This window comes from Lampetra fluviatilis, chromosome 38 (genome assembly GCF_964198595.1).
Source record: "Lampetra fluviatilis chromosome 38, kcLamFluv1.1, whole genome shotgun sequence".
NCBI classification, from domain to species: Eukaryota; Metazoa; Chordata; class Hyperoartia; order Petromyzontiformes; family Petromyzontidae; genus Lampetra; species Lampetra fluviatilis.
Window position 1 is genome coordinate 9,772,221 of NC_136312.1, and position 27,964 is coordinate 9,800,184.

Consider the following 27,964-nt stretch of genomic DNA (forward strand, 5'->3'; position numbering starts at 1 on the left):
CGCGTTGGCGGGAATGCGCGGCCAAAACATGGCCGTCGCCGCCGCCTCCGCTGTCTCGCGGCCACCGCGCGTCGCTTTTGTTTCAGGCTGAGGGGGTTTTCTAACGCACGATCATCGACGCGGATTAAGTTGTGGGGGGCGGGGAGGGGGGCAGCCATGGGGTTCCTGAAGCTGATCGAGCTGGAGAACTTCAAGTCGTACAAGGGCAAGCAGATCATCGGGCCCTTCAAGCGCTTCGCCGCGATCATTGGGCCCAATGGCTCGGGTAAGACTACGGCCCTGTCACACACACACACGCAAAGATAAAGATCCCCCGTGTAGCCTTCAACACGTGTTGGGGCAAGTGCTGTCAGAGGACTGCACGGCACGAGAGGGAGTAGTGTGGCTAGCGACGCGCCCCTTCCGTCTTTGTCTCCCCCCACCCCCCCGGCTCCTATCGCACCAGGTACCTCACGGAAGGCTGAGTCGACCTAGGGCAATGCCCAGGACCGATTCAGAGATTCGTAACTGATGTTGGCCGTAAGCGCGAATTGAACTTGGGTCACCGGGTTTCGTGGCGTGCTTAGTGCGCTAACCGCTGCGCCACCGCTCCCCCCCATTGTCAGCGTAATGCAACAACAGCGACGACCTAAACGGCACCGCACAAACTAAACACTGAATTAGCAGTGAACTAGCAGTGATATAAACACGAACATTCGCCGCGAATGTCGTGTGCGTGCTAAAAACCGCGTTCTCGCTGTGCAAAGTGGCGGGGTTGCGTGCTCGATTGGGTCGAAAACAAAGTGAAGGCGCAGCCCTGCAATTTCCCGTTGACGCCTCTGCTGGCGGAAGAGCCTCGTACGAGAGGAAGCTCTCAGAGCAGTGGTTGTCAACCAGTGGGTACGCGGGCCCCTGATGGGAGAGTCTGGGACGGGGGGGGGGTACATGAGTTGATTTATAAATGTGTGAAATGGTATTAGAGTCATTGGTGAATATTCACGAATTGAATATGGAAATATGAATTAACTACGTATGGTAACCGAGACCCATGTTGGGTGTCAGGCAAGGTTGGTACTCTGTTGAATTTTGTTTCAACAAGTGGTTACAGAAGCCCAAACAAGGTTGAGTATCACTGCTCTCGAGAGCCTTGAGATTTTTTTAATGTTTGTAGTCACTTTAAGATGTTTCTTGTTCATGTTTTTGTTTGTTGCGGTTGCACCCGATTCAAGAGCCGAATGGCTCACAGGGCTATACCTAATAAATGAAAATTGAAAAAAAACTGTACTTGGGCCTACTCTTCCACGCCAGACTTCTTGGAAGAACTCGATATAAATGATTACAGCTGTGTTTTATGTTATACATTTCGGTGAGGTCTTCAACGGCATATAATCATGCACGTTCACTTGTTGAGTCATGTGTTGTTTATCTTAATCGCGCCATGTATTGCACCACAATATTAAAGAAATGTATAAATCACCCCCCCTTCCCTGTATTTTAAAGTAAAAGTTGACGCTTCGTCTTATAATCCGGTAGGAATGAGACCATATGCATACCTTACTGACAACTGGCCCATGTTTGGGGTGATTTTTGCTTTCTGGATACAAAGTAATGCCGTATCAAATTAAATATAATTCGCTGTTAAATTGATGTATCGGTGATTTCCACTTATCTACATAATGAAGGAACGTCTCAACTGTTTAACTATTCGATAGTGATTTTTTAGAATAACAACTCTTCCTGGCAATAGGAATGTGGAGTGTTTGGGCCGTTAAATGCTATTTGAGTACCAGGTGCTATAGTCTCGATAGTCCAGATCCCTCGCCAGTCCAGTGCACAATGAGTTCCAATCTCCTCTAGTTGTGTGGCCCTTTTGGTACAGGAGCAAGACCGCCAGTTTTGAGAGCATAAGTTGACATCCCAGCCAGGGCCCACGCACTCTCCTAAGCTAGTGGATGCAGGGCTGCACCGTTACCTTCTTTTACCCATTCTCCGAAAAACATTTTTGTTATAGTATAGTTTAACTATGAATTAACGACACTTGTGTTTGATCTTTGTCCATATTTTGTTAAATTCAAATGGGGCAACCCTAACATACATACACACTAGGTTGGGCACCTATTCACTCTCACATGCCCTGCTGTAGAGGTGTTCCCAACATGTCAAAGCAAAACATTGAAAATTGTTCTTCAATAAGATACGTTTAGTAAAAAACCAAATAGTTATTTTTGTGCACTCATTGATAATTGCGCTTGGATCATCGGCTCACTACACTTGGGAACCCAGTTTAATCACAGGTGGCTGAAACACATTCAAACCGTGCATCTTAGCGGTGCTGAACTCACTACTCTGACAGTATTAGCGCCTTAAGCCACCCCAATCGCACCTTGTGCCATGGCAGTGCGTGACATGGCCAAATAGCAGCATTGTTTACCGCTTTATGCAGATGTTTGCAGTTTCAGCTTCTTATATATGTTTTGGTCCTATTTGGGGGAGTCCTGGCCCGCATTTAATTTATGGTTTAACTATGTGGAACTTGTCATCGTTTTAATGTGTTTTTTAAGTAAGCAGTTTTAATTACTGACATGTAATGCGGTCGTGTGAGCACTGACTCGCTTGCCCTCGACAAGTGGGGAGCAGCTAATAATGAAAACGGTGTGCGCTTAACACGTGCAAATTAGCAAGGTTGAAACTGTAACCCTGATAATCTGCCCACAGATAATGGAGAGTTGACCGTAATGTCTCGGCTTGCAGGTAAATCAAACTTGATGGACGCCATCAGCTTCGTCCTGGGTGAGAAGACTAGCAACCTCCGTGTGAAGACCTTGAAGGATCTGATTCATGGCGCTCCCGTGGGCAAACCGGCCGCCAACAAGGCGTACGTGAGCATGGTGTACGCAGAGGACAACGGAGAGGAGAAAATATTCACCCGCTACATCATCGGTTCGTCGCTACACTTCACCGTCACTTGGTTACAGAAGATCCTTGGGTTTGATCTTCCACGAAGCTCATGATTCACCCTTAATCGCATCCATTGCAACAAACCACGGCAGATGCGGATACCTGATGCATAAATGGAAAATTTAAATTCTCCAGTGTGCGACTGGTCATCCAGAATATACAGTACAACATATAACGACGCATTGCCTGATTCACAAATACCAAGGAGACATTACAGCAATGCACTCTGCTGCATCTGGTGTGGTTTTCTGGCTTGACCACCTGTATTTGAAATTGTAGAGTTATTGCTTTGCATCTACATCAGCCATACGAAAGAAGAACATTCACGCCTATGCAGAGCGGCATGTAACGTGTTGTTGGTGGAGCGGGCGCTTTGGCCCTGTGTTTTAACGTGTTTTAATTCAGGTTTTATGCAGTAATACCATTTGCTCTGTTCATCTGTAATGGAGCGTCACGATAACTCTCGTAAAAAAATTACGAATATGAATTAAATATCCGTACAAACTTATGTTGCTGTTAAGAGACTCGCCATATATTGCTCATCGTGTTCATTCACTCAGTAACTTTGTGTCACCATGTGAAAGCACACCACTAGACTGATAATTGGACAGAGATGTGAGAATTCTAAATATCATTGTAATCACAAGTTAATAAAAAAGTGATTTCTTGACAGCAAAAGGAACAATTGGAGACGATTTGATTGGCCCTCCCGTCATTCCTTTCATGTCATGTGACATCGCCGTACAACATGAGCTTTGTTTTAGACCACCAAATCAAAAGAGGTAAAATTATTTCCAAATGATATTAGACAGGACAATGATACAACTGGGAGGACTGATCCAGTGGTCACAATCTCACCTGTTGCTGGCTGCAAATGACTATAGCTACTGTACATATAATTACTGTTTTCTGTCTCATGAGTTTCTTGTAATTTACATGCCATCTTAGAATTGGTTTGTTTTTCTACCATGTTGTCGTATGCATTTAAAAATTGTGCACAATGTCCCAGTGTAGTAGCAACTTTTTGACATCTTGATACATTGTTGTAATATGCAGTTACAACATTTGAGGTCTGTCCGATAACGACTGGGTATATAATCTAAACAAAGTTTGTGATCTGCCGAATAACCACTGTGTATGTACCTGCTACATTCTCTGTACTCATCTCTACCGTTGGGGGACAGGATCTTCCTCCGAGTATCGGATCAATTCCAAGGTGGTGCAACTGCAGGAGTACAGTTCTGAGCTGGAGAAGTTGGGCATCCTCATCAAAGCACGCAACTTCCTCGTCTTCCAGGTGAGGGTGCGCCATGTGTTCTGCTCTTAAGTGGAGGGAGGCCCCTCTGAATCCTTAGGGCTGGTGAGTGTTGGTCAAGTTCAAATGTACACTCAACTCCGTTTATAATGATACCCTCCGGAATTAAAGTATCCTTTATCAGCTCGTGTGCAGGCGCTAGGTGGATTATCACAGTGCAGGATCGTGAGAGGTGGTGGCTGCTTGGGGAGGTCTTCCTCCAGCAGTGGAATTGACCATGTCTGATGATGTATATGAAGTACCGTTACATGAGAAGTTCCCCCAAAATCATTAAATGACCTTTACAACCCTGTTACAAAGTGGTTAGCGCGCCTCGCTATGAATCCGGTGACCTGAGTGTGATTCCCGCCCGTGACTGCCGTCAGTGGCGAGCGATAGCTGAAACGGTCCGAGGCTTCCCGCCTCCTAAACCACTGCTATGCTCCCTCGCATATTCTCCGCACCTTCACCAATGGCAGTTGATTTTTTTGCTGAAGGGTGAATGTTTTTGCTTCCTTTGGGAGGAAACAAAATACCCGCACAGATGGATTGTTATGGCTCTTTGTCATCACCATCACAAGGCGTGTACGGAAAACACTGCTGGAAAATGTTTAATTGGCGATTGTGGCAGGATACCCCACAATCCAACACCATTATCATCGGTACACGTCAGGATAAAAGCAGTCGAGTAATGTTAAGGCATGGTGGTCAGTGCCTGGTCTTTAACTCGTGCAAATTTTATATTGACAAATGTCAATATAACTCATGCAAATTTTATATTGACAAATGTATATTTTGGACACGATGCTTATATCACGCACCTCTGACTAGCACGGTTTGCAACGTACAGCGCAAAATAAGTTGAGCATACACGCACGTTTCATATCGGATTTTCTCCATTTACATTCCGATGAGCAAATTGCGATGTCGGGTGTTGACTTCTGGGACCTTTTTTTTGCGCGCGTTCTTACCCGCAGGGCGCGGTGGAGTCGATTGCGATGAAGAACCCCAAGGAGCGCACGCAGCTCTTCGAGGAGATCAGTCGCTCGGGGGAGCTAGCGGCGGAGTACGAGCGGCGCAAGCGGGAGATGATGAAGGCTGAGGAGGACACGCAGTTCAACTACCACCGCAAGAAGAACATCGCCGCCGAGCGCAAGGAGGCCAAGCAGGAGAAGGACGAGGTGCGACGGTCGCAGCCGTGCCGGCCCCGCGTTAACCACTTGGCTCTTCTCCTTGCCAGTGCTGTATGAGATTAATATAATCAGCCAGAGTGCACCTGATCTCAGAAGCTAAAAAAAAACTATTTACTATTTTTTATTTTACCAGGTAAGGCCATTGAGCTGTATAGCTCTTTTCCAGAAGCGACATGGCTATCACAAATGACGGCTCAACGAGGTGGCTTATCACGTGGACATTTATAGCGGCCGAATACTCGAAATGCATGTTTCTAAATGTAGAGGGAAAAACCGGAGGACCCGGAGAAAAATCCGCGCGACCACGGGGAGCACATGCAAACCCCAAATATACAGCAGGCGTCGGGGTCCAGATCGAACCCACAACCTCCTGCAGACCAGGCGAGGGATATAATGTCTCGCCACCGCGAGGCCCCTCTCCAGGTTTGAGCCTAGAGAGTGCGTAGATGGGTGACCACCATGCATGTCAGTTTGTTGCGGGCTTACGTGGTGGCCATCAAAAGTGCAGCGCGGGGATCAGCGGTCTCGATTGGGGCCGCCATTACTAAAATGGTTGAGAATTGCTGCTGCAGGCCCAGCCTGTTGCTTAGAATACATCTTGCTTTGATTAGCTGGAGAGAACTCCCGTCATTCCATTCTCTTTCCCGTCAAGTTGGTGGTAACTGGTGACGGTTTCCGGCAGCGATTGCCGTAAAATTGTCCCTGTGGATCAAGGCATCTACATGTACCTCCGATTAGCACGGTTGGCTACACGCGGTGCGAAAGAAGTTCAACAATAATGCATACTTATAGGCTCATCTTGGTCTTCTCTCTAGCTCGTGCATCCCTGACAAAAGGGCCCTGCATATGCATCATGAGCTCAAGGATTGATTTAAATGAAATCACCGCACAAAGGTGTAGGCATGTGTTGGATGGCTCGATGTGTGCAATGTAAGCGTTGTGCTTTCCTGCGCAGGCGGAGCGGTACCAGCGGCTGAAGGACGAGCTGGCACGCGCGCACGTGCAGCTGCAGCTCTTCAAGTTGTACTACACGGAGCAGGAGATCGAGCGGCTCAACAAGGACCTGACCGTGCGCAACCGCGACATCGACAAGGAGACGCGGCGCATCGACCGTGTCGAGGAGGAGATGAAGGGGCGCAAGAAGGAGGTCGGCAAGCTGACGCGCGAGCAGCAGCAGGTCGAGAAGGAAATCAAGTGCGTCCTTCGAGCATCCATCTATTCTCCCCTTACCCCTCCCCGCACATCCTCACTCGTCAGTGCCTACGATGGTCGCGAATGTAGAATGTTGAGAGGTTTTTGCGGAGCTGTACAGACTCTGTGGAGACCGTGACTGGTTATATGGACAAGATTTATTATAGTTGGTCAAACTTTTATTGCAAAAAATTACAACATTACTTGCGCATTAATTTGAACCGTTGACTGGTTTATAAAACACTGTTAGTTTTTAATGCTGTCTGGATAAGGTTGAAAACATTGATGGCACTAGCTCTGCCTGTCCACCCATCTGTCTGGCATCGCTCACGATTACAATAGCTGTTTTGGAACCTTTCCCCCGGCACAGGGAGAAGGACTCTGATCTGAACCAGAAGCGCCCGCAGTACATCAAGGCGAAGGAGAACACGGCGCACAAGCTAAAGAAGCTGGAAGCGGCGCGCAAGTCGGTGCAGAACGCGCAGAAGCAGTACATGAAGCACAAGGCGGACATCGACGAGCTGGAACTGGAGCTGGGCGGCGTGGAGAAGGCTCGGCAGGAGTTTGAGGAGCGCATCGAGGAGGAGAGCCAGAGCCAGGGCCGAGACCTCCAACTCGAGGAGTCGCAGGTTCGTCCGCAGCCCCATGGATGGCTTGTGGGGAGGGGGGGGCGGTGGTGGTAAGGAAGGCAGGAAGGTGGTGGAAGAGAGAATGATGAGTTTCCGTTCGTTTCATGTAGATATTACGGAATTTGTTTACACTCGCCCAGTGTTCTTGGTTCTTTCGGTAAAGTCACGTAGAAGGGAAGTAATAAAATAATAAAAATAAAACATAATAAAATAATTCTCACGACGTTTCGGCCACAATGCAAGCAGCCGTCCTCAGGTGAAGAACATGTCTGTCGATAAGACAGAGTCTAAATGACACGTCTTAGGCTTGGAGTGTCTATTTAAGCTGTGAGGGAGGAGGAAGAGAGCCTTGACAAAAGAATTTGCAAATTATTTTGCCAAGCCTAAGATGTGTCATTTAGACTCTGTCTTATCGACAGACATGTTCTTCACCTGAGGACGGCTGCTTGCGTTGTGACCGAAACGTCGTGAGAATTATTTTATTATGTTTTATTTTATTATTTTATTACTTCCCTTCTACGTGACTTTACCGAAAGAACCAAGAAGATGAATCCCTGCAGTCACGAAAGCTTTAAATCGAAATTTAACTCGCCCAGTGGTCGGAATGAATGACACAAAATAATCGAGATGGTACAAATGAGATATTTTAAAGGCGATGCTGTAAATATACTATTTACAAGACGTTACAGGCACTACACATGAGACAGTGCAAACAAGAGAGAACATACGAGACTAAAGGGTCAAATTGTGAACCAAATTTGTGACAACTCATCAGTTTTCATAGGGAAATGGGGGGGGGACTAGTGAATTGTTACATATCTAATGTAGCCACACTGATCCTAATGTCCAGGAGTTGAGAGCTATTTGAGTGTTGGGTTGCATCTCTTTTGAGTGAAGAACAAGAAGGTTATGAGTGGCCTTTCCTAAATACGCACTGTGGCTGGACATATGACACGCTTCAAGGCCTAATGGTGCAAGTCATTTGCGTGGCACAGGTGAAGGTGTACAACAGCTTGAAGGAGGAGGCCAGCAAGAGGGCGGCCGTGCTCGCGCAGGAGTTGGAGAAGTTTAACCGGGACCAGAAGGCCGATCAGGACCGCCTGGATCTGGAGGAGAGGAAGAAGGTGGAGACCGAGGTACGTGGGAGTGGGTTGGAGGGGAGGTTTATCTTCACGCCTTCCCGTGGGCCAGAGCAGACGTCGGTGGGAAAACTTCATATTCTTTAACTTCAGCGCTATCGATTTCTTATTATTTGTATTATTATTTTATGGGTCTATTATGATCAATACAAGCGAACTGTGCAAATGCCCTTTTTCTAAAAAAAGTTGTATTGGCCTTGTATAGAAATTGGTGCCATCACAGTTAGGACATCGCCAGTGGTACTGAAAAGTGAGAAATGAATGGCAACAACTCGCAGGATGTAAAATGGCATACGGGGTAGGGTTCTCACGAAAAGAAAACAATTACTAGATGCATAATACTGTTTATATTCTTCATGATGTATGAAGTTAGCTTTTCAAACCTGCCTGGTTGCAAGGTAGCCAGGAGATGGCAGTACAGCAAATAGGTTCGTAGAACTCATCTTTTGAGGACATTTCAGTGTTATCGCCTCATCTGCATGAGTTTTCTCCGTTTGTTCTCATTTTCATTGACACGCAAACAATCTTTGTATGTGAATTGGACAAACATAATGTATCCATACTAGAGATTTGTTTTGGGTTAGATCTCGTAAATACAAATGTGTCGTTAAACCCGCCGTTGTGTTGGAGAGTAAACCCACAACTTTCACAATTCAAATTGTAGTATTGACACTCGTAAATGACGTAGAAATGTATATAACCGTGTGAGAGAGAGCAATTGTTTTGGCTGGGGAGGGTTTTTTTACGGGCAACATTGAAGCCTTACATTGCTTGCTTTGCAATACTCGGATGCGTGCAGGCGAAGATTAAGCAGAAGCTGCGCGAAATTGAGGAAAACCACAAGCGAGTGGAGAAGCTGGAGGAGTACATCGTGACCAGCCGGTAAACTCAAGCCGAGCCAAGGGGCTGTGGCACTTGGCTAATATGTCCTTTCTCTGTTCAAAACAATATTTGGTGGCAGGGGCGCACAACCCCAAATAACAAAAAATACCACTGTGGACTTCAAAGAAAAAGTGTTTAATAGGTGACGTTTCAAGCAATCGCCCTTCTTCACAGCACTTGTTTTTTTCGTGGCTTGTGGGAGAACTGAGTTGTCAGAGCGTTAAGCGGACAGATACCATTTCAGGTTCAAATCCAAGTTGAATTAATTTGTAATTAAGCAGTGTTTTCTGACGAATATGTTGGGAGTTTTCTCAAAAGTAGGTTGTGACATCGTACATCTGTTAACTGACACAAGGTGATGCACTGCTGTCTGTGAGAGTTGTTCGTGGACATGTGTAAATCTCATGCGATGAAGCTGATGGTGCATTTGGAATAAAATATTGCACAAAGCAAAAATAAAATAATATTATTTTAAAAATTTCAATACAGCAGTTGAAAATTAAATGTAGACAATAATAATTGACTAAAGAAGGCTGCAAACTTGGGCTCAAGATAAATATGAGCCAAACAAAATTACAAGTTGGCCAATTAAAATGGGAATGTCTGATGGCAGGCCGCATGAAATGAAGTCGTCCCTGATTTAGCCCCAGCCATGCCTGCGGCATTGACTTTACGCTAGGGGCGCGGTATTTTGACGAGCATCACGGTCGCCCCAGGTCTTCGCTGGAGGAGCAGAAGAAGCTGGAGTCGCAGCTGACGGAGGAGGTGGAGACAGCCAAGCGTCGAATCGAAGAGATCAACAGTGAACTCAACCAGGTGATGGGGCAGCTCGGAGATGCGCGCATCGACCGGCAGGAGAACAGTCGGCAGCAGAGGCGAGTGGAGATCATGGAGAGCCTCAAGCGCCTGTACTCCAGCTCCGTGGTGAGCCTGCCGCACCATGCACTGCTGTCCCTAGGATATAAGCGACTGCAAAATGTATGTGGAATAAAAATGTTGCGTGGGTTAAAGTGCTTCTACCCCAACCACCCTCCTCTCCCCCCCACATCAAAGACAAAGATGCACAAAGTCAGACAACCTGAGAAAGGCTGCTCATGTTTTATCTGCAGGATATGAACTCTTCGTTGTTAACGCCGCCCAGCAAAGGTTGAACGCGCTTGTGCGTTGCCTCTGTCCTCAGTGGGGTGTCACGTTAACTCTTGTGAAGAGGATCCAATATAAATTAAACTTCACTGTAAATTTGTGTTTCCGGTCAGGGACTTGCCCGAAATAAAATAGGTTTTTCAGAAATATTGCGCTAAAATGTTGAGCTTTGTCGACCGAGGCAATGACATCATAGGTTTATGCGCCCCATCTCCCCTCCCGATGTCGTCATTAGATGTTACGTCATTTCGTGACAGCACAAGACCCGAGCCATTGTACGGCTTGGAACTTACCATTATTATAATTCATTAAATATGTCAGAAGGACAAACGCATGTTGGAACGCGTGATAGAATCCATGCACATGCATGATCTGTTGGATTTTCGTCTTTAACGCTCACCGTGTGTACCTGTTTGCTGCAGTATGGACGGCTCATCGACCTGTGCCAGCCGACACAGAAGAAATACCAGATCGCCGTAACCAAGGTGCTGGGCAAGAACATGGATGCCATCATCGTGGATTCGGAGAAGACCGGCCGAGACTGCATCCAGTACGTGAAGGAGCAGCGCGGGGAGCCTGAGACCTTCCTTCCCCTCGACTACCTGGAGGCAAGTGCCCTGTCGCTCGCACTCATCTCACACACGTGCGCACACACACACCGCGTGGACACATCACACAAACGCAATGCGTCATGTATCACACACGCACACACTGTGACGTCGCACACACACACACTGCGTGGACACATCGCACAAACGCAATGCGTCATGTATCACACACGCACACACTGTGACGTCGCACACACACTGCGTGGACACATCGCACAAACGCAATGCGTCATGTATCACACACGCACACACTGTGACGTCGCACACACTGCGTGACACATCACACGCAATCCGTAACGTATCGCACACCGTGACGCCGCACACGCCGTGACGTGTTACGTATGTACACACACCACACCAGATGGACACATCACGCACTAAATGCTTCCCATATCGCACACCGTGACGCCGTATGCGCTGTGACAAGACACGCACGCCAACGGCATGTCCACACTTGATTATCAATGGGTGGATTGTGAATTTACCGTGATTGCAAAAAACCCTATTTCTTTCCTTGTGCTCGTCGGGGATCCGTGACTTGTGCCCACCTGACCGACAACGTTGACAATTCGATTACTTTAAAAATCAAACAAAATAAATGTTTACTTGTTTACACCCAGTCAATGTAAGGTAATTAATAAATATTAGTTTTATAGCTTAATTTACGTGTGCTTTGTATTGTCCATGTTTTTGTTCTTTCCGGACCTTCCCTCCCCTCCCATTATGCTGGTTAATCGTGCGTTGACTGTGTTCTCAAAAATTGGCTCGCCGCCTATATATACAACAACCTGGTGAATGTGGTGGCAGGGGTTCACAATAACTTATTTGTCTTTGTGTGATTTTTGTTTGGTGCCGTTTTTGTTTATAATTTTTTTTATTTACCTTGATAGTCGGGTTTTCATTTGCTTGGTAGTGGCTGTATATGAGATTTTATCCTTATATATAAATAATGTATAGCGTTATGGGATGCTGGCATAATTGACGCTTTTTAAAATTTAAGCAGTATTACTCTTCTCAAAAACCTCCCCCCCCCCCCTCCACCCCCCATTATTAGTCTGAACGTGGTGACATTTTCCTGAACCCCCTTCCTCCTTTTTGCGTCCGGCAGGTGAAGCCGACGGACGAGAAGCTGCGCGAGTTGCGCGGGGCGAAGCTGGTGATCGACGTGATTCGCTACGAGCCGCCGCAGATCAAGAAGGCGCTGCAGTACGCCTGCGGAAACTCGCTCGTGTGCGAAAACGTGGAGGACGCCCGTCGCATCGCGTTCGGCGGACCGCAGCGCCACAAGGTAGATTACTTAACCCCTTTCCCATTCCGATGACGTATGTGTACGTCAGCAGTTTTTCTTCGGTAAAAGGCCACGCGGGAGGGCGGGTGGCACGGTTTGGCGCCGGCTGTCATAGAGTTGCGGTCGTGTCGCTACGGTTCTCTGCGGTGAGTACAATGTCTTGAAAAACAGCGGCGCTACAGCTCCCTAAATAAAATTTATGCTGAGACACTTGCGAGTTCCGATATTCAGCGGTGAACAGGACACCCACCCTGCAACTTGCAGATGTCTTGGAATGGGAAAGGGTTAATTGGTAAAACCAACGGCAGCATTGCCCCTAACTGGCAGACTAACGCGCACTTGCATTCCGGTGCTGTGTTCACCTTGTGCTGCACTGGGACAGCTCCCACCAAGGGGGTCCGCTCGGCTTAAACATTGCCTCATTAATGTGAGTTGTTGTTGAATGTGTTGGTGGCCAGTGCCACCCAGGGGGTCGAAGGTCGTCGATCATAAACATGCGCACACTGAAAGTGGATCAGACTGAAAACTCTGACGCGTGGAGAGATGCTCTTCTGGGAATTGCATAGAGACAGAAAAAAAGAAAACGTCGGTTAGAGACATTATTCCGAATGTTAGGAAAGAGTTAAGGGAGTTTGGGCAGGATATACCGCTCAGAGGGGTGATGGATGGACCACATAGATTGGAGAACAAATGGAAATTACAGACATTGCAGTGACTGGGGATCCGTGGACTTGGCCGATATTACCAGGTTATTTTCTCTACATTCTTGCCAAATGGGCCCCTTAAGTCGGTTTAGTCACGGTCGCATGAGTGCATGGAGGGAGTGCATCTCGTGTTTTACCAACGAAGTTTGCGTGTTCATTTGGGGCTTTACATGAGGCGCTCGGTAACAACTGCAGATTGCCTCGTTAACAACCCTTAGTAATGTTTTCCTGGATATATAAATTATATCGCGACCATTAAAAATGCGTTGGCAGGTATAGGTTCTCTATTGCAACTCATCAATGCCATTAGAGGCCCTTGAACGTAACTGTTTTCTAAATCGTACAGAGCATAATGTGTTCCCCATCTTTACTCCTTTTAGGAAAACGACATTAATATTTATTGTCAAAGAAACAGCTTTATTGGCATTTCATTGCATCACAAATCTTGCTCAATCCCTACTTCCCATCGTACGCCGGTCTAGTAATATACATTTACACCATTTTGTCAATTCCACTGCTGGATGAGGACATCCCCTCGCCACGTAGGTCACGCGATTTATTTGACCATAACCTCGCCATTCTGGTCAGTGCTGTTTTGTGAAGGCAGGGTATATTTTTATGTATGTGTGGGAGCATAGAAGTGCAGTACAACAGTGCATTTTTTTCACTGCTTTCTGCTGCACATTAAATCGCCCCACCCGAACTCATACAGACCAGTTGTCCATTTTAGTCATCCATGCGAGCGCTGTCCAGGCTCAAAGCTGCTTAGCTCAGAGATTTGACACATTCCCGGTGACTTGGCTGCAGGTGCGTCCCAGTTTGGTTTTCCCAAACCGAAGCAGCATGTTACATGATTCTGTCTGCTGCCCTGTGCTGCGCATGACGGCGTGGGTGCGTGCAGGCCGTAGCGCTGGACGGCACGCTCTTCCAGAAGTCGGGCGTGATCTCTGGCGGCGCCAGCGACCTCAAGGCCAAGGCGCGCCGCTGGGATGAGAAGGCCGTGGACAAGCTCAAGGAGAAGAAGGAGCGTCTCGCCGAGGAGCTCAAGGCAAATGCAGCCAGGCCTTGAATAAACAAACTCAACTAGGGGATGTCGCCGGGATAGTTTTGGGGGCTAATACCGTGTCTTAGCGCTGTGTCGGCACAGCTGAGATCCTGGTTTTAAAACCAAGTTTCAGTATAATTAGAGAACTTGGTTCTCAAGCATCGCTAATTGATGGCCCGGCCACCAATGACGTCATGGAAAACTATCGTGTTGAATATTGTTTTATCACTTTGTTCCGATTATTCACACCGAGATGTTATTCTTTTTGTCAGGTTGAGATGCAGGGAAAAGTTTTGCATCGCATACAAAAGAAGTGTGCGTAGTGTGGATAAACAGACTTATTGAAGTTACTTCTGTGGCGTGAAATAATTTTCAAACGGGGGTGTGCTGCTCGCTGCAAAGTTCTGAATGTCTTTGGCGGGTGGGGGGCAGGGGAACCCTTCTCACGGGCATTCATTTCCCTCGACCACCGCGTCAAACTGTTAAACCCTGCCGCTTGCCTTTTTTAGGAACAAGTGAAGAGTAAGCGGAAAGAAGCGGAGTTGCGCCAGGTGCAGTCACAGTCGCACGGGCTGCAAACGAGGCTCAAGTACACGCAGAGTGACTTGGAACAGACTCGCAACAAGCATCTGGCCAACAACATGCAGGTAAAGGGGGGTCAAGCCCATGTGCTCGCTAGTCCGGCGCTTGGGCTGATTGTCTCTGAGAGCGTTCGGTATGTCGTGCCCTGGCTTTGGCTCATGTGGGAAATAGCTTTTGATCCCGCCCGACATTAGGTGTCTCACCGTAAAGTAAGAGCTTCTTTGTTTTTGCTTTGGTTGCATCTTTGTTTAAAAACACGAGTGGGTGAACCGTTGCCTCACTGTGAGCCGAATACAACTTTTGAATAGATACCTTTAACAGGCTGCACATTCGACACGAAACTTTGATCACGTTTTGACGATATGCCTTGATTATGTGCTCGGAACTACTGAAAAGACTACAGATGACTGAGCTTGCTAAAATGTAAAACAGTGTTTCCAGGTGGATATTATTAACCTCTAGGACCCAATTAGTGTGGCTAGAATGCTTGCAATGAAAAATAATATGCTTGGCCAGCTATTTTGAAGTGGAAGGCCTTATGTGGCTGAGGGCTGTATGAAATTGTCACTTGTTGCATGCAGCCCGTGGGCCTTGGGTTCTCCACACCTGCTTTTAAAGGTGGCGAAACCCAAATGACGCCAATGCCAGGCGAGTTATGCTGTTGAGCAGCAGCGGTTGCGTAACGCACGCGCTCTGCCTCCCTTGCTCGTCACGTACGCTCGGCAGGAGAAGTCCAAGCTGGAGAGCGAGCTGGCCAACTTTCAGCCTCGCATGAATGAGATCAAGCGCAGCATCACGGCCCGCGACCAGGAGACCAAACTCATCATCGAGAAGATGAACCAGGTGCGACAGTCGGTGCCGCAGGCTTAAAAATAAATTGTGTAGAACTGGGAAATTCGGTAGTTAAGTAATCGACTTCTCTACCGAATGTTGGGATGATTACTCGACTAATCAGATTATGAAAATACTATGCGACTGGTCATCCAGAACAGACCATATACGACATATCACAATGCAATTCCCAATCCACAAATACGAAGGAGACATCACAGCGATACACTCCGCGTCTCCTGACGTGGTTTTCTGGCTTGTTGACCACCTGAATGTGGAATTTTAGTTGTTGCTCTGCATCTACATCAACCATACGAAAGAATAAGAATGCAAACATTTGGGAAAGAAAAGCCCCACCATTGTGTGGCAGAATGATGGCGTGGCCTCTATATTTAACACGGCCCGAGTAATATGTATGTTGAACTTCTTTCGCACCATACGTAGCCTAACGTGCTAATCGGAGGTGCGGGGGAAGGACATCATAGACCACAAAAGGTTGTCTTAATTATTTGACAATTAAATCAACTTAATTGACTCTGTCCCCAGCTCTGAAATTTCGAGTTGTCCCACCGACAGCTGTTGCTGCCGATATTGTCCGCCGCTCGGCGTGTGGAGTGGCAGCATCGTGCGCGACGGGACACTGATGATTGTGCGCTCCGTGCGGCAGGTGGAAGACGAGATATTCGAGGAGTTCTGCCGGGAGATTGGGGTGCGCAATATCCGCGAGTTTGAGGAGGAGAAGGTCAAGAGGCAGCAGGAGATCGCCAAGAAAAGGTCTGAGAGCACGGCGCAATTGTCTGCCTGAACGCCTTAGCTTGACAAAGTTGTCCTACAGTGTTAAACTTAATACAGGCTGTCCGAAAATAAATATATCAAAAGTTAACGTCGAATGGTTTTATTGTTACTGACATAAATGTAATATGAATAGATGTAAAATTATTTTATGAGTAGTAGGTTTTTACCCTTTTAAACTGGTACAAAACTGACACCTTTAAAAGGGTAAAAACCTACTACTATATTTTGCCACTGGTAAAAGAGATCTCATAGAGTAAATTATTTTATGACTTATCATTTTTTTTATTATTAATTGGTTTATGGTATTGATTAGATATTCTCGAATTATTAATAAACTTATACATGTCGTCCACCATTCACTATGATCAATCTAATTCACCATTCAAACTGTGAGAAAACCTTTCCATAAAGCCGTAGGGATGGATGACACAGCATGAACAATACAATGTTTAAAGTTCTTCAAGGTCCCTTGGCTTGCTAGTGTAGACTTTACTTTAAAAAACACCCCAGAGGCAAAAATCTCACGGTGTTCATTTGGGTGAACGGGTGGATTTGTCATTGTGTCAGAAAATGGGGTTTCTTCTGAAACAGAAAGTACCAATCAATATGCACAACAAACTAAAACTTATAAGTCTAATGCATATATTTATATCAAATCTATGTCAGTGTCTCGAATAACAATAAAACTGTTAAACATTATTTTTGGTATATTCATTTTCGGACGCCCTGTATTATTTTTCTTTAGAACTACTTTTTGTGTCTTAGTTTGTTGTTCTTCCCTCGCACACCTCCGATGAGCACGGTTGGCTACGTACGGTGCGAAAGAAGCTCCACATACAGACATGAGAGAAGGGGCTTGGAAACAACACGTGTGTGGTTTATGCATAGCTCCTTTTTGTGAATCCACTCCTGGGTAACGGCCTCCACGTGCTGTGTGGCTTGTGGAGTCATGTGAGCGTACTTCTCCACGCTGGTCAGCGCGGGTTGGAGAAGGCAGCCCAACCAGCTAAGTCTGGCAACCTTTTCCTTCTCGAGAAGATTGCTGACTCACGAGTTTGTGTAAAACGGTTCACGCAGCCCCTTGTTTGTTTCATAGAATTGTTCTGCATTGCACAGTACGGTAAGTCCTTGCTCAACGCGTTTTCGCTACAACGCTGTTTTCTTCCACTTGGGAACACTTTTCGCACGACACGCAACGCGCATGTTCATACCTTGGCTGAAGTGTCTGAGGCTCTACAACTCAAGTTTGAAACTTAAATAATGAGAAATATGCTTTTAAATTGATCGTATGATACGCTCTGGTAACATGACAGTGACATTTTATTACAAGTGTGGGACCAACGCTGCCATAGCGACAGCATCGGAGCATTCCAGGCTGTGCCTTGCAAATTTTTTTCTCATTAACAAACCTTTAACTTATATTGGACAGAACAGAAACGTACAGGTTAGATATTGAGTGGCTTTATATTATTCCAGGGCTCTTCAGCGATGTTTTCTAGCAAACCTCTTAAGAAAATGAGCATCTGAAGCTCTTTAATTTTTTTCTATTTTGAATTTCGCTTTCTTCTCACAAATTGTGTCATTCTGGATCTTTTGACGCCTCAGTGAATCGTATCTCCTGGTGGGCTTAGAAGGCCACTCGGTTGGCAACTCCCAAGAGCCTTCGAAGGCCACATCCGGCTTTTGGAGAACTCTGCCTCATCATTTGCATCTTTGGGGGTTGGTGTTTGTTAAGTTTTTCACAATTGTAATGAAATGTAAATCGCCGCAGGTCAGAGTTTGAGAACCAGAAGACACGCCTGGGCATCCAGCTGGAGTACGAGCGCACACAGCTCAAGGAGGACCAGGACAAGGTGACCATGTGGGAGGACGCGGTCAAGAAGGACGAGACAGAGGTGGAGAAACTCAAGAAGGTAAGCGCCGTCACGCGGGGCAGCTTTGTGTCTGGGCACGGTGCCGCACGGTAAACGTTGGGCGGATAATGATGTATTGATTCTTCAACGGAAAGCATTGGTTATACTTGTGATGCATGCATCGAATCATAGGTATGAGATATGATTTATTACTTGAAAGCAACGGATCGGGAGCCTGTGACTTTCATGTTGCATTTCCGATTAGCTCGCACCTCCAATTAGCACGGTTGGCTAAATACGGTGCGAAAGTTGTTAAACAAATATATATATGAGGCCTACCGCTTTTAAATGGCCCGCAAACAACCATCACCTCATTAATCGGGTACTAGAGTGACATTTTTGATCTGGTAACAACTATAATTGAAGTGTGGTCAGTAACTTCTGTCAACTGCAAGAGAGACTTGCATACGATTGAGTTGGCATATGGCCTGCTCGGAAGTAACCGACGGGTGGTGTCGCTCTGCAGGAGGAGCAGCGGCACATGAAGATCATCGACGAGACCATGGCGCAGCTGCAGGACCTGAAGAACCAGCTGCTCTCGAAGAAGTCTGAGGTGGCCGACAAGACGCACGAGATGGAGGAGATCCGCAAGAAGCTCGGCGGCTTCAGCAAGTCAGTGGCTTTTTTTGAAACGCAGTGATCCCTCGTTTACCGCGGTAGATGCTTTCGCGAAATTCCCCTTGAAAGTGAGAAATTATTGTTGCTTAAATCGCATTTGCGCTGTAAACTCAGTCTGCAGGCATCGTATCGCGCAGCTCGAGAAGATAGTTCATCGTCGACTGGTCACAAACCGTGTGATAGCGACGCGCGTTGCGTGTCGTGCAACAAGTGTTCGCTAGTGGAAGAAAACAGCGTTGTAGCGACAACGCGTTAAGAAAAGACTTGCCGTACTGTGCAATGCAGAACAATTCTGTGAAACAAACAAGGGGCTGCGTGAACCGTTTTACACAAACTCGTGGGTCAGCAATATTCTCGAGAAGGAAAAGGATGCTAGACTTAGCTGGTTTGGTCATGTGTTGAGAAGAGACAGGAGCATCCAATTAGAAGGGCCATCCAATGGAGATACCACCAGTGCAGGGTAGTTGGAGTGGAGGGAGACCGAGGATGAGATGGGAGGATGCGGTTGAGTGAGATATGAGGAGTGGATGTGACGAGAGAAGAGGCACAAGGAGAAATAATATCCGTGCTTGGAAGAAAGACGTACACATTTTTTTTCACCTTCATAATTTCCTTTTGTAATCTGCCAGTATTCCTGGGCATGGTCCTACAGAGTAGAATTTCATTTGAAGACGGGTCATTTCCTGAAACGTTAACTGATAAAATGGCCCTTAAGTAAATCATTTTCAAAGTAGCTACTCTGAACAATCTCCGTTGCTTGAAACAACCGCCTATGTTATATTATTCTCTTAGAAGACCATGTTGATTAATTTAATGCATTTTTTTGTACTTTACAATTGACATGCAGCCAAATTGTCAAGACATGCCTACATTCAAAACTAACGATTTAAACTAAACAAATTTTATTATGACTAGGTAAGGCCCACTGAGCTATATAGCTCTTTTTCAGAAGCGTCCTGGCCACAAATTATAGCTCAATGTGGTGGCTTATTATCACGTGGACAATTATAGCAGCCAAATACTGTTGAGCACATGTTGATTCTAACTTTGAAGGGAAAATCCAGAGGACCCGGAGAAAAAGCCACACAAAATATACAGGCGTCGGAATCGGGATCGAAACCCACGACCTCCTGCATACCAGGTGAGGTAGTTAACATCTCGCCACTGTGATGATCGGTGGTGTAGCGTAGCTGGCATGAGCCCTGGTGCAAGGAATGAAATAAGCACCTTACTAATATACCTCCTCTTTGTAGGCTGGCACCATATGAAGTGACACCGCCACTGTTGTTCTCCCCTCTTGACGTCGCTGCTCAGGGAGATGACGCATCTGCAGAAGGAGGTGACGGCGATCGAGACGAAGATTGAGCAGAAGAGGAGCGACCGCCACAACCTGCTGCAGGCGTGCAAGATGCAGGACGTGCGACTGCCCATGCGGCACGGCACCATGGACGACATTTCGCAGGAGGAGGTGAGAGGGGGTCGGAGGAGGTGATGATGTTGGTGCCAGCACCAGTCTCGATTTAGTCAGCATTTTGTTATGATAGTCATTGTTGGTCAAGTCCACGACAACTTGTCGAAATTTTCGAAGCCTTAGTCTGTGGACTTCCTTTTAGTCTTTCTATTAGTCTAATCTTTTAAAGCAGTCAAAGATGTAGTTGTTGTGAGGGGCATGCAATCCACCCCCCCTCCCACCCCAATATCTGGTCAACCATCCAGTGAACTCCATAACTCTCATTATATAAATATATGTATGTTAAACTTCTTTCGCACCGTGCGTAGCCAACCGTGCTAATCAGAGGTGCTGGGCAGGATGACAAACTAAATACAAAAAAGCCACTTGGAATGTTTTTTTTCTTTTCAGTGTCATAACCGTACTGGTAAATGCTCTTGTGTCAGGGAGTTCAGGGCTCGTCGCAGACCGACACCGAAACGAGCGGCAGCTCCCAACGCAGTTCGAACATGTACGCGCGCGAAGCTCTCATCCAGATCAACTACAACGAACTCAACGACGACCTCAAGGCACGTGCACCGACCCGCCCCCCGCGGCTCGTCTCCCGCCACACTCTATCGTCACATTTCCGAGGTGCGATCCTCCCGAGCGACGGGGCTGTAACATCAATCGTGTGTGCGTGCGTTGGCGTGCATTTGACGCCGCAGGATCTCTCGTCGGATGAGGAGATAAAGGGCGAACTGAACGGGCTGGAGCACAAGGTGACGGAGCACCAGAATATCATGCAGCGCATCTCGGCGCCCAACATGAGAGCCATGGAGAAACTGGAGAGCGTGCGGGACAAGTTCCAAGAGACCGCCGATGGTGAGGAGTGCGCGCAAGTGCCATCGTGGCGCGGACCTCCGAATCCCCACGACCCCCGGCACTGAGGTTTAACCGCGGTTGCACGATCGTGTAGGGAGACGGTTTTTTTCGCGGCCGCTCCCCCAGCGTTCATTCTGACGACGGTGGCGTTTCCAATCGGCAGAGTTCGAGGCGGCGAGGAAACGAGCAAAGAAGTCGAAGCAGGCATTTGAGCAGATCAAGAAGGAGCGCTTTGACCGATTCAACGCCTGCTTTGAGGCCGTGTCGACCAACATCGACGAAATCTACAAGGCTCTGTCCCGCAACGCCAGTGCGCAGGTCAGCATTCTGGCGTGTCAACCATTTCACTCTTCTGGGGCATGGTTGTATTAAATACGTTTTTTCGTCCAGTTGGTACCGTTTCGTTTGTTGATGAACTCTTCTCGCAGTTGGATGGATTATCACGATTCGGGGCAATGGATAAATTCAAGAATGTATTCTTATTTTGTCCATTTGGTACCACTTAGATTGTGTTCTCATTCTGTCGTCTTCGCTTCGTTAACCCAGTCCGATACTTGTATCACAATCTGGACAAACAAATGAACATGAAACGAGACAAAAAGCTTGTCGATTCTGAAATCGAACGGCGAATCACGAAGGGGAGTCAAAGGCCTAGTGGTGAGTGTTCGGATGCGGACGGAATAAACTCTGAGGCACCCTCTGTTTGTGCACCAGGCGTTCCTGGGGCCAGAGAACCCGGAAGAGCCGTACCTCGATGGAATCAACTACAACTGCGTGGCGCCCGGGAAACGCTTCCGGCCCATGGACAACTTGTCAGGCGGGGAGAAGACTGTTGCTGCACTGGCACTGCTGTTTGCCACACACAGGTTTGAGCACCCCCATCTCTGCTGCTTCACATTCACAAAGAAAGTAGTGGTGGTGGTGGTAATGATGATTATGATAAAACTAAACTATTTTATTTTATCAGGTAAGGCCCACTGAGCTATATAGCTTTTCTGCAGAAGCGACCTGGCCACAAATGATAGCTCAACGAAGTGGCTTATCACGTGGAAATTTATAGCAGCCACATACTCTAAACGCATGTTGATTCTAAATGTGGGGGGAAAAATAGGACCCGGAGAAAAATTAATGCGACCACGGGGAGAACATGCAAACTCCAAATATACAGCAGGCATCGGGGTCGGGATCGAACCCACGACCTCCTGTATACCAGGCGAGGTAGTTAACATCTCGCCACCGTGATGATCGGTGGTGTAGCGTAGCTGGCATGAGCCCTGGTGCAAGGAATGAAATAAGCACCTTACTAATATACCTCCTCTTTGTAGGCTGGCACTTGAGTTTCTCTGGCCTGTGGGCCCCAGTGTAGTTGAACCACCTGCATAATTGATAGCTAAGCCATTCATGATGATGATGAAAATGAGCACTCAGACCAAAAACCAGTTCTCAATATCGTAGATGGCCACCCAGGCTGTGTGACGCATGCTGTCCGGCACAGGTTTCGGGTTTCTTTCATGAGAAAAAAAGGACTTTAAAAGTTATGGAAATATGGGCCATCAAAAGCAATCCTGTGACACCACTAAATCATCATTGCCATATGTCTGATTACGTCAATGCGGTGATGTCACTGGAGCGCTCTTAAAAGTATATTTTTTTATCGAATTAACGAAGCCCTAAATGCTGACAGTCCAGGTCACGCAACCTGAGTTTGTTTGAGAGATGAGAGCTGTTTGGATTGTTTTTGCGTCATTTTACTTCGAAATTACTGTTTGCTACCATAGCATTTGACTGCGCCGTTCTGATAGCTGGCCAGACACAAGTGGTACCCTCAACCTCCTCGTATACAGTGCTGTCCTCTTGCTTTTCCGTCGCGCCCCATTGCTAAAGCCACGGCCTTTATATCTCGTTGTTGCGTCTGTGCGTTGCAGCTACAAGCCGGCTCCGTTCTTCGTCTTGGATGAGATTGACGCGGCCCTGGATAACACCAACATCAGCAAGGTGGGGAGGGGGGCGGGGGCCTTGTGGCCAGACGGCGGTGCTGCACACCACACTCGCGCACGTCTGTAAACAAAACTGTAAATTGCGCACGAAGCCGAGGCGCTCGACCTCGAGAAACGCAGACGCGAAAAATGCGCCGCCGGGTTTTTTTTTTGCCAAGTTTGGTTGTTTTCGTTTGGAATCGGAAACGGGTGGGCACGGTAAGGCGGCTGCGGCAGCCTCGGCGTTGGGTTTGAGCCACACGCGCACAGTTTGCCGGCGGGTGTTTTGCGAACGCCTCAAAGCTCCCCCTCCCTCCTCTCACCCACTTACCCCGCCCCTCCCCTACCCCCCCCTTCTCCCCAGGTTGCCAATTACATAAAGGAACAGTCGGTGGAGAACTTCCAAGCGATCGTGATCTCACTGAAAGAAGAGTTCTACACTCGGGCGGATGCGCTTGTGGGCGTCTACCCAGAGGTGACGTCTCTAAACTCGGCATCGTACGGCCCGACTGAGCCCCCTTTGTCTGGCTTCTTGAGTGGAAAAAATCGCAAGGCTGATGCTACGCAGATATCGGTCGCGCATTCTGTTGTGAATGGTAACGCAGCCGTTCGATGTCGCACTCTTATGAACTTTAAAAGCAATAATGCACTCAAAATATGATTGCTTGATAGCAAATGGTGCAGTTGTCACCATTGGTTTAATCAATTTACTATAACTATCAACAGTATTACTTTGCCAGCACTGCACTGATGATGTTATTGTGTCCAAAATATGTCACCATCTTTAAATGTGCAAAGCTCCAGAAAAAGTTGGTGCGGCATGTACTGCTAGAATTTCCGAATGGAAATGAATTTTCATCTGGACGAAAAGCAATCCTAAACAGTGTTGTCCAAGATTGTGAGCCCTTGTTGCTGTAGTTCATGAAACCATCGCTGTGTGGCTGGTACAGTCATGGGGGGTGTAATTGTCTCGTTCTCGGAGTGGACCGTGTATTCACAATCAAGGTTTTTTTGGTTGGATCGCGTAAGTATACATGTGTCGTTAACTCGCCACCACCACCTGACGCAGCCAACCAGCAAGGTTTGTCACATGAATAATATTGGTCGTGAAAGCCTACGCCTCAAACTGAATCGTGTATGTGTGTGTGTGTAAACCTCTCACCACCTGTGTTTGCTCCCCCCCCCACCAACGTTCCTGTTGTTTGTCAAAACAGCAAGGGGATTGCGTGATCAGCAAGGTGCTGACCTTTGACCTGACTCAGTACCCGGAGCCCGGCGGAGACGCAGATGCGGACGCCATGGTGCAGGCATGATGACGGAAGAAACACGAAAATTATGATGATGACACACAAGACGACTCCACTTAAAGTTTGAAGAAGAGGAGGCCCATTAGATATTGAATTACAAATTTCTGCCAAGATCTCATCCGCCAATCATGTGCTGAAGAACTGTCAAATAAAATATGTTTAAGCATTACAGTGCAAACATCAGTCTGCAAGTTACGTAAATAATTAGCTAAATATGTGACTTGAGATGATTGTTTTTAATTGGCCTGCTAATCGTGACAGTGTTGGAGAGTATGAGGGGCGTTTGTTCGATCTTGTTTATAACTCGCAATTGGGCTTGTTTGCCTGCAGGGCAAAACAGGAAGTTACAATTCCTTTGCACCTCATCGTCGTCAAGAGGCTTTTGTGGCCTTCCCTTGGCCTGAATGGTCACAGCACAGAAAACCGCAACTTACGTCACAACCATTATGCTCATTAAATGCGGTGACGTCATTGCTGCTTTGACAGCTTGCAGTGTTTTACCGTTGTTTTTTTAAACTTGCGCTGTGAATAGAGAAACGTTGAACTTGTTAACATTCTGGCCGGGATTTTACTTTTACTGGAGATCGGGCGAGTGGGCTGGAGACGGAGAGTCCTTTTGTACAGAGATCGTGAAGTTGACAGCGACGTTTTTTTTACGACGGCGTTGGCCCTGGACTGTAAATACAGTTGACTGGAAGCAGATTAATTTGGGTGGCACGGGGACTTAGAGAATCGTTTCTGCTAATGCCAGTTTAACAAAAGATAAACTCGCGTTTGAATTATTATTTTTTCCTGAACATCGCAATGAAAACGTATTCTCAGCAGTGGTTGCAGTGAGACTGGTGTATGCCGAAGCATGTTCCAGCGTCGTGTGAATATTAAAACTGCTTCTGGTGAGGAGCAGTTCCTACTTGTCCACTGCTGTGACCACCTTGCAGGTGGTTTATCGTCTGCAGACAGGGCTCATTTAGCGTGGGCAGAGTCAACCATGACCAGGATTCTAACTCAATCGCTTGTCCCGGTTAGGTTTATGGTGCCAGCCATAACACAGCTGTCCGGTATGATTGTCAAATTAACGAGTAGTTTTCATGTTGTTAATTTCGGATACGTAGCTTAAAAAAGTTTTTTTTTGTGGGAGTGTTTGTATTTTTTTATTTAGTGGGTTTGTGCGTGACTGTTCGAGAAATCATGGTTGTTATGGTGTTCGTGACTGCCCATCCCCATAACTGCCCTCGCTGCATTAACATTTCCGGTTTCTTGGCAATTTGTGGTGATTTAACATTTCACAGTCTGGATCCGGAGTGGTGTAAGTGCACAGGTTGATGAAGGAAGATGCACCACCGTCATTAACAAACACTGCTTTTCGTGACGAGATGAGAATTACGCAAGACGTATTTTTTAACAACAAGCCCGTCTTAAAAAGCAAAATACAATGTCTCCATAATCAAATGAACTTCGAGCTAACGCTTTTCCCTTTTGACAGCCCTGAGCTTGGAGTGGAAATTCCATATTCCGATGGCAGTGGTCAGATAGGACAGTTAATGTTCTGAAGAGAGCATTTGTCAAAAGCGTATCTAATCGCGCATCGACTTGGAAGGCAGTGTTTGTGATGTGGACGATGATGGGTTTCATCCCGTGCTTAAGTTGGCTTGCAAGGTGCATTGGCACGAGACGTCGCTACGTGTGAAGAAAATGAGTGTCGATATTAAGTTGACGGAAATGCCTGGCTATGCTTCGTGGGGTTGAGGCATCTGCTGCTCGTGTTGCCGTAATTGCGCGCCTATCGTGCCGGTGCGTAACTTCAAAGTGGCCTTGTATGCCACCGTCCCATTCACAGTAGTTGATTGTCGACGCGAGAGCGGAGAGCCCTTGAATTGTACAATAAAGCCGTGACTAACGACTGCTGCGTGGGCGGGCGGGTGACCGGATCCTCAAGTTATCGATCATGCATAGGCTTGTAACAAATCCCCCCGTCTTACAAAAAATAAAATTTTTAATAAGATTTTTGCTGGTCACAAGAACGAAGACCCGTAACAGAACGCCCAATGCCACAACAACCGTACGCGTATATATCTGCCAGGTCTATCTACCAGACTCGTTCGCTTTGGTATGGGGGGGGGGGGGCGAACAGTCAACCCACAGTGAATCCCCCTGTATTTCCACGTAATTAATGGTCATTTGGGGCCACGATTCTTTCGAGGGCTATTTAATTCGTACGGTTTGGATTTGCACTCCTGCCCATGCGTCTACAATTTACAATCTCGCGCTCTTTTAGCTTAAAAAAAAGTAAACATTTGCGAATGCATTTTTTAGTATCAATCATAGACAATCTTATCAAACCATTCTTTCATCGCACGAATCATGAACAATTGAATTTCTAAATCGTCGATCATCATGTGCCTGTATTTAACAACGTGTAAGTTTTTGTTCGAGTGGGGTTGGCTGACACTAGGTGCACTCGCAAAAAGAGGCTTCTATCGTGCTGCCATTTTCCCTGTAAACTCTGGTCCCCTAACCACAATGCTGACATAACGTAGCCCATATTTTAAATCTATGTTGAAAACATTTCTTTAGAACTGCTTTTTGCCGCACCTCCGATTAGCACGGTTGGCTACGTAGGGTGCAAAGGAAGTTCAACACACGTACATTTACACGAAGAGCTTGCCTGTGAATTGCAGCTTTGTTGTGCACTGTGAATGTGATGTTGGATTTTATTAAGTTTCCCACTATTACTCAATGTATCTGTCATCAGGTTCGATGCATAGGTCAAACTAGCAGGTGTTCATATCCAAGTGCAACACGAGTCCTAAAGCCGAGTACTCGCTTACCCTTCTGTTAAGTTTTGTATCATGGCCTTGTTATTATAGTTTTGAAAAAGGTTAGAAGTATGATGTGAATCGTGTAAACATTTTTGTAGTGATTTGAATATGAGCTTACCCGAGTGTATTAATAAAACATGAATCGCTTTCTGGCATTGGCCGTGTACTGTTCACTTTTTCAAGTGATTGGGCACCCACAGTTGTGAAACTTGATCTGCCACTGCCATTCTGAGTGGCATAATTGCACTCTTTGTAATGTCAATAAGTAGACACCTTATTAATGTGTCGTTAGACCCGCCACCACCCGACAGCCAATCGATAAGGTTTGTCACGTAAACAAAAGTGGCATTTCGTTAGGATCGCAACATTTACAATTCGAGTACGACGTTTCGCCAGTAATTGCAACGAGCATCATTAGGCGAGAGACACGTTTGTCTGGTGGTGGCGGGTTTAACGGCATTTGTACGCGATCCAACCCAAAAAACTTCATGGATGATATTTGTTCGCGAAAGCCTCCTGCGTGTTAAAGTGAACGCCTGCTACGGTTAGTTGGGACTATGGTCAGGGTTGGTGATATTGTTTGGGGGTTCGGGTGCTTGTTAGGATTATGGCTGGCCACAATAACCCTACCACCCTTCCCCAGAGTTGGCATGGGTCCCTGTTGCAAGCCATGAAATCTGTGTGTCTGTCTGTGCTACTCACCCCCACGGCTATACATCCCGTTGCCTGGATCCCACCAGCCTCTGGGGATCCGGT

General features: G+C 46.8%; 1 protein-coding gene across 1 annotated transcript; it reads left to right on the forward strand.

The window, feature by feature from the left end:
• The first annotated feature begins 4 nt into the window (after positions 1-4).
• Positions 5-27,363, forward strand: LOC144945622 (structural maintenance of chromosomes protein 1A-like). The gene is made up of 25 exons (XM_078874155.1): positions 5-265; positions 2,731-2,919; positions 4,122-4,234; positions 5,209-5,412; positions 6,380-6,618; positions 6,986-7,244; positions 8,240-8,380; positions 9,183-9,265; positions 9,982-10,189; positions 10,831-11,016; positions 12,125-12,304; positions 13,910-14,056; positions 14,563-14,700; positions 15,362-15,478; positions 16,134-16,240; positions 18,033-18,174; positions 18,641-18,786; positions 20,107-20,260; positions 20,689-20,811; positions 20,950-21,106; positions 21,270-21,424; positions 21,821-21,972; positions 23,032-23,101; positions 23,447-23,557; positions 24,297-27,363. The coding sequence occupies exons 1-25, from the start codon at positions 157-159 to the stop codon at positions 24,393-24,395; spliced, it is 3,729 nt and encodes a 1,242-aa protein (XP_078730281.1). The 5' UTR covers positions 5-156; the 3' UTR covers positions 24,396-27,363.
• The last annotated feature ends 601 nt before the right edge of the window (positions 27,364-27,964 follow it).

Bases quoted from the DNA above. Each gene is read 5' to 3' on its own strand.
- LOC144945622 (XM_078874155.1), top strand. From the start codon at position 157: ATGGGGTTCCTGAAGCTGATCGAGCTGGAGAACTTCAAGTCGTACAAG. The intron at 12,305-13,909 runs GTAGATTACTTA...GGGTGCGTGCAG, and splicing joins GCGGACCGCAGCGCCACAAG to GCCGTAGCGCTGGACGGCAC. The intron at 23,102-23,446 runs GTGGGGAGGGGG...CCTTCTCCCCAG, and splicing joins ATAACACCAACATCAGCAAG to GTTGCCAATTACATAAAGGA.